General features: G+C 46.4%; 1 protein-coding gene and 1 pseudogene across 1 annotated transcript; one reads left to right on the top strand and one right to left on the bottom strand.

Annotated features, from left to right (window-relative positions):
• Positions 1 to 975: 975 nt before the first annotated feature.
• LOC136311705 (5-hydroxytryptamine receptor 3C-like) lies at positions 976 to 7,250 on the top strand. The gene is made up of 9 exons (XM_066240815.1): positions 976 to 1,042; positions 2,413 to 2,579; positions 3,003 to 3,047; positions 3,462 to 3,571; positions 3,848 to 4,017; positions 4,830 to 4,990; positions 6,283 to 6,487; positions 6,675 to 6,890; positions 7,021 to 7,250. Exons 1-9 carry the CDS (start codon positions 976 to 978, stop codon positions 7,248 to 7,250), a joined length of 1,371 nt encoding a protein of 456 aa, XP_066096912.1.
• Positions 7,251 to 10,662: 3,412 nt separating this feature from the next.
• Positions 10,663 to 11,057, bottom strand: LOC136312006 (ADP-ribosylation factor 1 pseudogene; annotated as a pseudogene).
• Between the last annotated feature and the right edge of the window lie 954 nt (positions 11,058 to 12,011).

The raw sequence follows: 12,011 nt of genomic DNA, 5'->3' as shown, positions 1-12,011 counted from the left end.
AGGCTCCACTGGAGCAGAGATGGCCTGGGCACTGGGGATGGCTCCTTGGCCTCTGCCCCAGGCGCTGGAGTGGCTCTGATCGCAACAGAGTGACACCCCAGAGGGGCAGAGCGTCGCCCCCTGGTGGGCGTGCCGGGTGGATCCCGGTCGGGCGCATGCGGGAGTCTGTCTGACTGTCTCTCCCCGTTTCCGGCTTCAGAAAAATACAGAAAAAAAAAAATTATAATTTGGTATTTGCAATGAAACCTAATGACTACCTAGCGAAATTCCTAAATACTGTCACCCTTTCCAACCTTAGATTTTCTGGTCTTAGAAAAACATAATCTTTATTTACCAGTCCACACTCCTCACTAAGGCAAGACAGGTTATTTAGTCATCGACCTCAGCACAGAGCAGCCAAACGGGCACTTCTCCTGCAGCCTTGGCCCAACCTCCTCCCTGCCAGGAGAATCTCAGAAGGCAGACCCAGACAGGGGCAAAGCAGGATATTTCCCCATGTATAAGACACTCTCGTGTATAAGCTGCACCTTAATTTTGGGGCCTGAAATTTGAAAAAAAAGTGTAATACATAAAGTTATTGAACTCAAGTTTTATTCATCATAAAATTCATACAACTTCTCATCACTGTCAAAACTTCCATCCATTAGCTTGTCCTCATCTGTGTCTGATGATGTATCACTGTCTTCATATATTGCCTCGTCCTCAGTTCCATCTGTGGCATTTGAAATGCCACAAGCACTGTATAAGACGCACCCAGATTTTAGACCCCAGATTTTCTGGGAAAGAGTGCGTCTTATACATGGGGAAATGCGGTACTTTTCTGTGACCTCTCTAGCCACAGCCTCTTACCAGGGAGTAGTCACCTGTCATGAACAGTATTCAAAACTAGGAACAAAGGTGTGGTCCAAGTACCTTTAAGCTCAAGGGATGTAGGAACTCCTGGTGAGTCCCCAGAGAAGAGTCCAGAAGAGGAGGATGGAAGTGGGGAGGCTTGCTGTGGGGGGGTGCCTCTTCTGCATCACTGTCAACCTTCTGCTTCAAGGTAAGATGGGGCAGGAACAGGGAAGACCAGAGTGTGGTACTGAAGGACAGTTAGAATGTGCTCTAGCACTTGGAAGAACATTTAGAATTAACATATTGTATGTTTCTTCCATAATATCTGTGTTTTGATTTCCTTTTGGTGACAGATAGAAAGACAGCCCTCTCATCAGGACACACACCTCTCTTCCTTCCTGCGTAGGGATCTACCAAACTGTCCCATTGCACCACCTCTCCAATCCCACCTCTTCACTGACCTCCAGCGTCCCCCCATGACATCCCACATTCTCCCCAGCTTTTTTCCTTTGCTACAGTATCTATGGAAAGAGTAGCAATACGATATACAGAGCTATGCTGCAGAATTGGGCCCCTGAAACCTGTATAATTATGTTGACCAGTGTCACCCCAATAAATTCTATTTTTAAAAAGTCACTACTAATTTTAAACATGCCCTGGAGGTGTAAGTAAAACACCAAGGAAAGGTTGGGAGAAACCTGAGGCAGAAGGAAGTGGATCCGTTGCTTTCACAAGGGAATATGTATTCCCAGTCAGAGTCCATACCTTAAATATTAGGTAAAGAGATGGAGAAGAAAAGGAGCAGGCAGAGAAAAAGATCACAGAAAGATGAAAATAGGACAAAGTTTTGCTCAGGGACTACCCAGGTGGCTCCCTGGCCACGGCCAAGGGACAGCGCCACACAGGCCTCGCTGTGTGATCAGTGTATGGTGCATGCTCAAGGGAATTGCCTACTGAGCCCAGTGCTGGAAATAAACCCCAGATGTCTGAGGTCACTAAATCTGAGATGAGCAAAATAAAACTGCATAGCACCAAGGTAAACATCCATTCAGAATACCTACTACCTATTTCCCATCTCTGCCTAGTAAGTGCAGTTGCTTGCTTCTCTTATCCTTTTGATAAATCAGTTCTTGCAGAAGTCCCTGAGGAAGCAGTGCAAAGGGGAAATTCGTTAGAGCAGACTAAAGCCATCGGTTTCCGGTTTCAGGGCAAAGCGCTCAGCGCTGCTACAAGGTGATCCAAGAGGCATGTGATGGGTACACTAAGACTCCTCAAGTGGCTGCCTTTGCCCCGAGGCTGAGTTTGCATATAGATCTGGGCAGGTTTTGCATGAGGATGAAACAATGGGACTGAGGATAGAGTACTGACTCAGCTCACCACATCAACTTCCACCATTTGCCTACCAGACCAGTTCATCCTCTCCAGCCTTGGCAGGAAGGGCTTTGGCTTTGGGGAGTCTTGGCACAGGAAGGAGGGTTTACCTGCTCTTCCCAGTATGTCGTCTGTCTTCTCTCTCTGCAAAAAGGCTGCAGCCCTGGCAATGGAGACGCTCTCTCACAGAGTCTCCACTCTCTACAGGAAGAGGAGATACTTTCACCATCAATTGTTCAGGGTTTGACCAGCATGGGGTGGATCCTGCTGCCTTCAAAGCAGTGTTTGACAGAAAAGCCTTTCGTCCAGTCATCAACTACAGCATCCCCACTCATGTCAACATCTCCTTCACCCTGTCTGCCATCCTGGAAGTGGTGAGACCTGGTTCCCACTTTCCATAGCTTCTAATAGGGAACAAGGACCCTCTGCCCTGTCAACCCAGCGTTGTACTGGTCCAGTGCTGATAAATAGTTACTCTGAATGGAATTCCTATAAATAGAGGGGTTTCCTATGGGATGGGGAGACATAAAAAATAGGCTGTAGTGATATTGTTTGCAAGAAGGATTTATCCTTGAGTCCTGTTCTTTCTGAATAGTGGTCTGTCAATTAGAAACAGAAAGAAGTGGTCTGTCAATTAAAACCTGAATTGTACCTAGATACAAGCGGGACAAGTACAGAAAAGACAGTCCAACATTTAGAACTATGCCTAGCTCAATAAATCAGTAAATATTAATATGAGGTAGGAGTGGCCAAGTCTTCTTTGCACTAATAATCCTGGATGGGAATTTCTTTATCAGGATGCACAGCTCCAGCTTCTGACATCATTCCTGTGGCTTAACTTGGTAAGGCAGATTTAACTATCCCTTTACCACTTCCATTTATAAGTCTTATTTGAGAGCCTCTATCCAATGTATAAAGCTTTTGGAGACCAAACAACTCCCTTTAGAATGGTGGGGACACAAAATTCCCTGAGCAACTTGGGGAGGTAAAAATGATGACCCAAGAAAAAGGCCAAGTGGTTGCAAGCTGATCTCTTGGTATGTTTTAGGGTCTATCTCTAAGGTCTGTCTGAACAAAAGGCCATGAAGGGGCACTTTACCAATGACATTGGCTAGATAAAGAGGAGGAGGTAGGCTATGGCCACAAAGACATGAGCAGAGTCAGAGGATCAGAGTTGAAAGAAGAACGGGAAAGGCAGGAGAGCCTGGCTGGACACACTCCAGCATCCCTCACCTCTGTTGCCCACTGCCCTGCAGATGTGGGACAACCCTTTTATCAGCTGGAACCTGGAAGAGTGTTTTGGCATCAATAAACTCACCATGTCAGTGGAAAACCTGTGGCTCCCAGATATCTTTATCATTGAATCGTGAGTATCTGGGCTGAGGAAAGCTAGCATAAAGTGCACCTGCAAAGAAGAACTTAGGGTCAAGTGCAGGGTACAGGGACACCAAAAGATTCAGACAGGGCACAATCTCAAGTAATTGACTCCCACAAAACACTATGAGGAGCAGAAGAGGCAAGAGAGAGAGACAGAGAAAGAACCCAGAAGAAGAGCACTGTAGGGGAAGCCCTGGGAAGAAAGGAAAACAAAAGCCGATAAAGGTACTCACAGCACCCACCTCTCCCTCCCTCTCACAAGCAGCATGGATGTGGATCGGGCACCTGCCGGTCTCACTGCGCATGTCAGCAATGAAGGCCGAATAAAGTACAATAGGCCATTGCGGGTGACCAGCATCTGTAACCTGGACATCTTCTACTTCCCTTTCGACCAACAGAACTGCACTCTCACCTTCACTTCCTTCCTCTATACAGGTGAGTGAGACACATTTTGGCAGCTATTTAAGATTCAGGGGAAGATAATTAAGTGGTATAGGTATTATTAGGCAAAGTTTTAGATCAGTGTTTCTCAACTCTGGCTGCTAAAACTTTTATAAAAATACCAATAACTCTGCATCACCCTAGCAGTTCTAATTTAATTGTTCCAGGTGGGGACCAGGTATGGTTATTTTTAATATAGCTCCCCAGGTTTTGCTAATGTGCAGACAGACTTAAGAATTACTGCTTTAATTCCTCATAAAAAGTAAAAAAAAAACCACCACCACCAAACACCACCACCACCTTGTACCATACCTGGCCCTGAGCTACTGCAACTCTATAATTTTTAGCTCAACCCTTTTAACTTGAATAGCTAACACACTTACACCAGTAAATCAATGTGCCACCAGTTATCATGTGGCATATTTGCATAAATCAATCATTATAATGGGCATGAATGTAATTATAAAAATATTGAGCTGTTCAAGATTGAATCCACTAAAACAGCATCACACAATTGGGGAATTGGTAAGAAAAATGGGAGTACCTCATGTTTGAGACATATCCAAAATTCCCATAACAACTTTGACTCGCCCTTGCTTTCAACAGCAATAACAAAAAAATCAGTGCTGCAGCCCACACACATAGAAAGTGCTGGTCTTGTAACCCATGTCTGAAAAACAAGATGCCCTGCTCTAAAAAGACAAAGAGAAACATTTGTTGCTGAAACTCAGTGGTGGAGAAATTGACTTTGTGGGCAGGAGGCTCGGGAACACGTGTGGACTGAGCTGCCCTGGCCTCCCTTTCAGTGGACAGCATGGTCGTGGGCACGGACAAGGAAGTATGGGAGATCACAGATATGTCTCGTGACATCATCCAGACCCAGGGAGAGTGGGAGCTCCTGGGCATCAACAAGACCACCCCAAGGTTGTTGGTGGGCAGCAGTGTATATGACCAGATCACATTCTACGTAAGTCCAGGGCTCTCTCTGATTTCTGATCCCAGTTGTTCTGTGATTTTCCTCTTGATTTAAGGCTCTTTGAGATATAAAAATAAGCTTTAAGGGGTTAAGCACCTGCTCCCCACTCTACCCTATACCCTAAGGCAGTGGTGGGATTCAAATAATTTAACAATCAGTTCTTTGCCCTAATGACCGTTTTAAGTATAAAATAACGATATACCAAAAGGTGGTTTATTATTTCATGCATTTAATACTTAAATAAGAACAATAAAAGAGGTACACAAACTAGATTATGTTATAAGAAAAAGTTTTAAAATATTAAATGATTCCTGACAAAAAACAATAAAACTGTTATTTAAGATATTTCCATATTACTTCTTGATTGGTATCCTCACTTGCAATTTTTTTCACCTATGAATGGAATGAACATTACTATGTGCACTTAGAATACATGTTAAAAAAGAGTAGGGAATATAAATGTGTGACTTCCACATTGCGTGGCTAGCCAGGCACCTACCTTAAAGAGAACCCTGGTTACAAGGACCATTTAACAACAAGTTCGCCAAGCTCAACAAAAAATTAGATCTCGGGTCTGCTGAACTGGTGAGAACTGGCTGAATCCCACTACTGCCTTAATGGCCTTAAAGAGGGATCCCTGTACCTCTGCCGTGCAGAGAGGAGGAGAGGCTGTGCTTCCACAAGAATGGAGCAGCCACTTATCTGATGCTGCAAAAGGCCCTACTTGCCCCTACACATCTGCAGTTGTGTTCCCAGCAGGTTGGACACAAATAAAAATTAAAAAACAAATTGGGGGGATTCTGTAGAAGGGTATGTGTTACTTAAAGAGATCATCCCAGCCTGACCAGGTGCTGGTGCAGTGGATAGAGTGTCAGACTGGGACGCGGAGGACCCAGGTTCAAGGCGTCAAGGTCACCGGCTTGAGTGTGGGCTCATCTGGTTTGAGCACAGCTCACCAGCTTGGACCCAAGATCTCTGGCTAGAGCAAGGGGTTACTCGGTCTGCTGTAGCCCCACAGTCAAGGCACATATGAGAAAGCAATCAATGAACAACTAAGGTGCTGCAACAAAGAATTGATGCTTCTTATTTCTCTCCCTTTCTGTCTGTCTGTGTCTATCTGTCCCTCTCTCTGTCTCTGTCTCTGTCAGAAAAAAAAAAAAAAAAAAGATCATCCCTTAGCCAGCCGAACAGCACATTAGCAAGGAATAAACAGTCAAATATACATTTGAGCCTCTGGCATCAGTTTAATTGCCACATTATCCACACTCTCTCCTCCCCACCAGGTGGCCATCAGGCGCAGACCCAAACTCTATGTTATAAATCTTCTGGTGCCCAGTGGCTTTCTGGTTGCCATCGATGCTCTCAGCTTCTACCTGCCTGCTGAAAACGAGAACCGTGCCCCATTCAAGATAACACTTCTGCTGGGCTACAACGTCTTCCTGCTCATGATGAATGACTTACTCCCTGCCAGTGGCACCCCCCTCATCAGTATGGCCTCTCCAACTTTCAGGGAAACAAAGGCAATAGAGGACAGGGAGGGGAATCTGGAGAACTGGCTGCCTCTCTACTTAAGGGAGGAAGGGGTTCTGTGGAAAAATTGGATTTAGGGAAAGAGGCTTAAGAAAAGTGTAGAAGTGATCTGTCCTGGTTTATTTATACTTTGCTTTGTCCTCAGGTGTCTACTTTGCCCTGTGTCTGTCCCTGATGGTGCTCAGCCTGCTGGAGACCATCTTCATCACCTACCTGCTGCACCTGGTCACCACCCGGCCCCCACCCATGCCCCAGTGGCTTCATTCCCTGTTTCTGCACTGCACCAGCCCAATGAAATGCTGTCCCACTGCACCCCAGAAGGGAAACAAGGGCCTGGGCCTCACCCCAGCCCACCTACCTGGTAAGGAAGTCACCACTGCCCACATGTCCTCCTCCAACACCTCCACGTCTCGCTCCTGCCTCCTTCCCAGTTCCCCTCCTTCCCAAGTAACCTTCACAGCCCATGACTGAGTCTCTGTTTTTCTCTGCAGGTCTAAAGGAGCCTGTGGAGTTGGTGCAAAAGGGGCCGGGTCCCCAAGAGGCAGAGTTAAATGGGTTTCCTGGGTCAAAAAAGGGCCAGCAGGAAGATGAGGCTCAGAAGCAGCACTTGGTCAGCCTGTGGGTACAGTTCAGCCACATGATGGACACCCTGCTGTTCCGTCTCTACCTGCTCTTCCTGGCCACCTTCATCATCACGGTCACTGTCCTCTGGAACACCTAGGCCAATATCTACATCCATTTCTCCCTGCAAATCACAGCTTAAGTTTCTCCTTGTCTTAGAGTGAACTAGACCCTGGTCTCTTTCCTAATCTTAGCCACTTACTGCCAGTGATTACCATGTCCTCTTCTAGATTCCCAAAACTTCAACGCAGCCCTACCAAGTAGGCTCAGAACAGCCATGGTCCTCTCGTGTGCCATGGTCCTCTTTCCTGCACACTTTTAGTGTCCCTCGGCCACACATAACTTCTGACTCCCTGATCGATTGAGGTCCAAGTCAGCAGAGTCTCTTCTTGATTGATTATCCTAAGAAACAACTTTCCAGGAAGCACTAGACCCTCAGTACATTTATGACAGGTCCACAAACACTAAGATGGAAAGTCCTGTTGCAGAAGCTTTGATACCTCACCCTAAACAGGTGTAATATGATTTGATATTAAGTCTTTCAGATACCTTTAGAATTTAAAAGAATATAAAGACTAAGTCTCATTTCCAAAAAATTACTATAAAAATAGTTATAATTGCAGCCCTGGCCGGTTGGCTCAGCGGTAGAGCGTTGGCCTGGCGTGCAGAAGTCCTGGGTTCGATTCCCGGCCAGGGCACACAGAAGAGGCGCCCATCTGCTTCTCCACCCCTCCCCCTCTCCTTCCTCTCTGTCTCTCTCTTCCCCTCCCGCAGCGAGGCTCCATTGGAGCAAAGATGGCCCGGGCGCTGGGGATGGCTCCTTGGCCTCTGCCCCAGGCGCTAGAGTGGCTCTGGTCGAGGCAGAGCGACGCCCTGGAGGGGCAGAGCATCGCCCCCTGGTGGGCAGAGCGTTGCCCCCCCTGGTGGGCGAGCCGGGTGGATCCCGGTCGGGCGCATGCGGGAGTCTGTCTGACTATCTCTCCCTGTTTCCAGCTTCAGAAAAATACAAAAAAAAAAAAAATTGTTATAATTGCAAAATGTTCCTTTCACCAGTCGTTTCCTCTATCTTTTCTAAAATTGCTCTTTGAAATAAATATTGTTTCATTTTTTTATTCTGACAGTTTCCTCTAATTTCACAAAATCAAACAGAGAGGACCTTCTGAATATACATGCTTGGAGGAGGGCCAGGAAAACAGTTAAGGGCCTCAATTAAAGAGTTCAAGTTAAATAAATGTTTTCAAGTTAAAGAAATTCCACAGGATGGAATGCTTTGTACCCTTTTAAAGTGAGAATGTAGATCTATGTTAATAAACATGAAAACAGATGCATGATAAATAAAATGGAGAAAATAAGTTATAAAACAGTATGTATATATACATAATCTTTGGGGGGGAAGCACAGTAGAAAGAAGTGCAGAGAAAAGAGTATAAATGTCTATACACCAAAATATGAGCAAACTTTGTCCTGGATAATGGGATTATAAGTAATTGCTATTTTCTTTTGTATCTTTATCTATGTTTTCAATGAGCAAATATCATTTTTACTATCAAAAACATTATTTAAAAATTTTTAAATAATTTTTCATTTTTAATTACAGTTGACATACTGTGTTATGTTAGTTTCAGGGGTGCAGCCTGATGATTAGACATAACATATCTTATGAAGGGATCCCTGATATTTCCAGTACCCATCTGACACCACACATAGTTATTACAATATTACTGACTGTATTCCCTATGCTATACTTTACATCCCCATGACTATTCTGTAACTACAAATTTGTACTTCTTAATCCCTTCACCTTTTTAATAGTTAAGAGATTTTACTCTAATAGCTATAATTACAGTGCTTACTTGTCGAAATGAAAACTGAGAAGTGTATAGAAAAGCTACTGATCATGTACTGAAAGCAGTAAGAGGCTCCACGACGCCAGTTCTAGGGTTTACCAGCTCCGATTTCCTCAGTGTTATTAAAAACGGGGGGGGGGGGGGAGTAGAGGTTGTTATTATTATTATTTTTTTTCCTTAAGCTGGAAACGGGGAGAGACAGTCAGACTCCCGCATGCGGCAGACCGGGATCCACCCAGCACGCCCACCAGGGGGGGCGCTCTGCCCACCAGGGGGCGATGCTCTGCCCCTCCGGGGCGTCACTCTGCCGCGACCAGAGCCACTCTAGCGCCTGGGGCAGAGGCCAAGGAGCCATCCCCAGCGCCCGGGCCATCTTTGCTCCAATGGAGCCTTGGCTGCGGGAGGGGAAGAGAGAGACAGAGAGGAAGGGGGGGTGGAGAAGCAAATGGGCGCTTCTCCTACGTGCCCTGGCCGGGAATCGAACCCGGGTCCCCCGCACGCCAGGCCGACGCTCTACCGCTGAGCCAACCAGCCAGAGTCGAGGTTGTTATTCTTTATGTCAAATCTGACCCCTACAGGCTGAGGGAGTGAAAGCACATGTGGACGGGGGCTTAAGGGGCTAGTCTCTAAGACGACCATGGTCCTACTGGTGAGACCCAGACAACCTGGAGTGAGTGAGCCTGCATGGGGGTCAAGGGGGGCTTCCATTCTGGCCAGAGTGGCCCCAGAAAAGCACCTTCATTGGCCCAAGGGAAGGCTGAGGTCCCTCCAAGGGGTCTGTGAGTGGTGGCGGTGAGCCCCAGCCCATCCCCTGGGCAGTGGCATAAACGCAGTACAAACACTAATGCAATGGGATGCAGATAACCCAGAACAGAGCCATTCAGAGACCGTAAATGACCAAGCAGATGTACTATGGCTGGTTCTGCCCACTGCAGACCCAGACCAGAGACTGACCAAAAATAGACTGGACTCAAGCCGTTACTGCAGAACCCACACTAGGCACATTTCTCCCTTTTCTGTGTTCAAGTGTCTACTCATCTTGTAATTATTTTTAAAAATGCACTGAATTAGCCTAACCTGTGGTGGTGCAGTGGATAAAGCACAGACCTGGAATGTTGAGGCTGCCGGTTCAAAATCCAGCCCAGTCAGGGCACATATGAGAAGCAACTATTACGAGTTGATGCTTCCCGCTCTGCCTCCCCTCCCCCATTCTCTCTTTCTCTCTTTCTCTCTCTCTCTCTCTCTCTCTCTCTCTCTCTCTCAAAATTCAACAAATAAAATCTAAAAGAAAAAAGAAAACCGCGCTGAGTTGGGGTTATAAACCAACCACAAAAATGGACCTCAACACAGATCTGAAGTGCAGAGGAGGAGCGTTGGGCTGATCTGACAACAACAGAGGTGCCTAAAAGCCCTCTTGAAACTAAACAGTGGGTTGATTCTATTTTACAATAAAAAAAATCTGAGCAATATTGCATAGGCATACCAGAAACTGCTTCACTGGAACCAAGAACTGTCTGCATGACGTAAAGCCCGGTTTCAGGGTGCTCTGCATGTGTACAACATGAAGAAGCACACTGGGACTGAGGTGGAGAGAGCTCCAGGCACTCACACCACAGGAGAGGAAGGTGAGGGCGCAGGAGAAAGGGAGTGGGAGAGGAGGGCGGCTCACTGCTGGTCCTGGAGCTGATTTGACAGCCAGTCCAGTCCCTCACAGAGCCCATCCCAGATGGTGGTACCAGTGGCCTGAAAGTACCAGTCCCTGTGGTGCAGAGAGTACACGCCCAGCTTGCTGGTGATCTCAGCTGCATTCATGCTGTTGGGGGGCAGGATCTTGTCCTGGCAGCCCAGGTTCCACACGGTGAAGCTGACGTTCTTCTATTCCACAATCTCCATATTGAAACCTATGGTGGAGATGGCGGTCACAATCTCACCCAGCCTCCGTTTGTACAGGATAGTGGTATTCCCCACAATGTCCAGACCTACCATGACAATGCGTGTTTTTGTTCGTTTGTTTGTTTATCAAAAAGGCCCTTGAAGAGGTTCACAAATATATTCTCCATGCTGTAGACGAGGGAGAGACACTAGCTGCTGCTCCCAACCAGGCATTGGTGTCATCCCCACCAGCTCCCCTTTCACCTTTCCCACCCATCCCCTCCAACCCCTTCCCATCTGGCAACTGTTAAAATGCTCTCTGTATCTGTGAGTCTGTTTCTGTTCTGCTTGTTCATTTATTTTGTTTTTCAGATTCCACATATAAGTGAAATCATATGGCATTTGTCTTCCCCTGTCTGACTTACTTCACTCAGCACAATACCCTCTAGGTCCATCCATGTTGTTGCAGATGCCAGATTTCACTGTTTTACTCTTGCCCAGCAAAGCTATCATTAAGAGTCACAGGACAAAGAGCTTTCCAGACAAGAAAAAGCTAGAGTTCATCACCATCAAACCAGTATTACAAGAAATGTTAAAGGGTCTTCAAGAAGAAGAAGAAGAGCCTGACCAGGCAGTGGTGCAGTGGATAGAGCGTCGGACTGAGATGTGGAGGAACCAGGTTCGAGACCCCAAGGTTGCCAGCTTGAGCGTGGGCTCATCTGGTTTGAGCAAAAGCTCACCAGCTTGGACCCAAGGCCCCTGGCTTGAGCAAGGGATTATTTGGTCTGCTGTAGCTTCACGGTCAAGGCACATATGAGAAAGCAATCAATGAACAACTAATGTGTCGCAACGAAAGGCTGATGATTAATGCTTCTCATCACTCTCCGTTCCTATCTGTCCCTATCTATCCCTCTCTCTGCCTCGGTGTAAAAATAAATAAATAAAAATAAAAAAAAAAGAGGAGGGGAGGAGGAGAAGAAGAAGAAGAGGAAGAACCAAAACTACAAATAATAAAATGACAATAAGTACATACAGCTACTTTAAATGCAAATGGGTTAAATGCTTCAATAAAAAGACATATGGCCTGACCAGGCGGTGGTGCAGTGGATAAAGCGTCGGACTAGGATGCCGAGGACCCAGGT

Source organism: Saccopteryx bilineata, chromosome 8 (assembly GCF_036850765.1).
Source record: "Saccopteryx bilineata isolate mSacBil1 chromosome 8, mSacBil1_pri_phased_curated, whole genome shotgun sequence".
NCBI classification, from domain to species: domain Eukaryota; kingdom Metazoa; phylum Chordata; class Mammalia; order Chiroptera; family Emballonuridae; genus Saccopteryx; species Saccopteryx bilineata.
Note: the sequence above shows the minus strand (reverse complement) of the source record. Positions and strands in the feature narration are given on the sequence as shown.

What these genes read in the sequence shown, in the direction of transcription:
- LOC136311705 (XM_066240815.1), top strand. Translation starts at nt 976, where the DNA reads ATGGAAGTGGGGAGGCTTGCTGTGGGGGGGTGCCTCTTCTGCATCACT. An exon ending in GATATCTTTATCATTGAATC is followed by an intron (nt 3,572 to 3,847) that starts GTGAGTATCTGG and finishes TCTCACAAGCAG; the next exon opens with CATGGATGTGGATCGGGCAC. An exon ending in CACTTCCTTCCTCTATACAG is followed by an intron (nt 4,018 to 4,829) that starts GTGAGTGAGACA and finishes CCTCCCTTTCAG; the next exon opens with TGGACAGCATGGTCGTGGGC.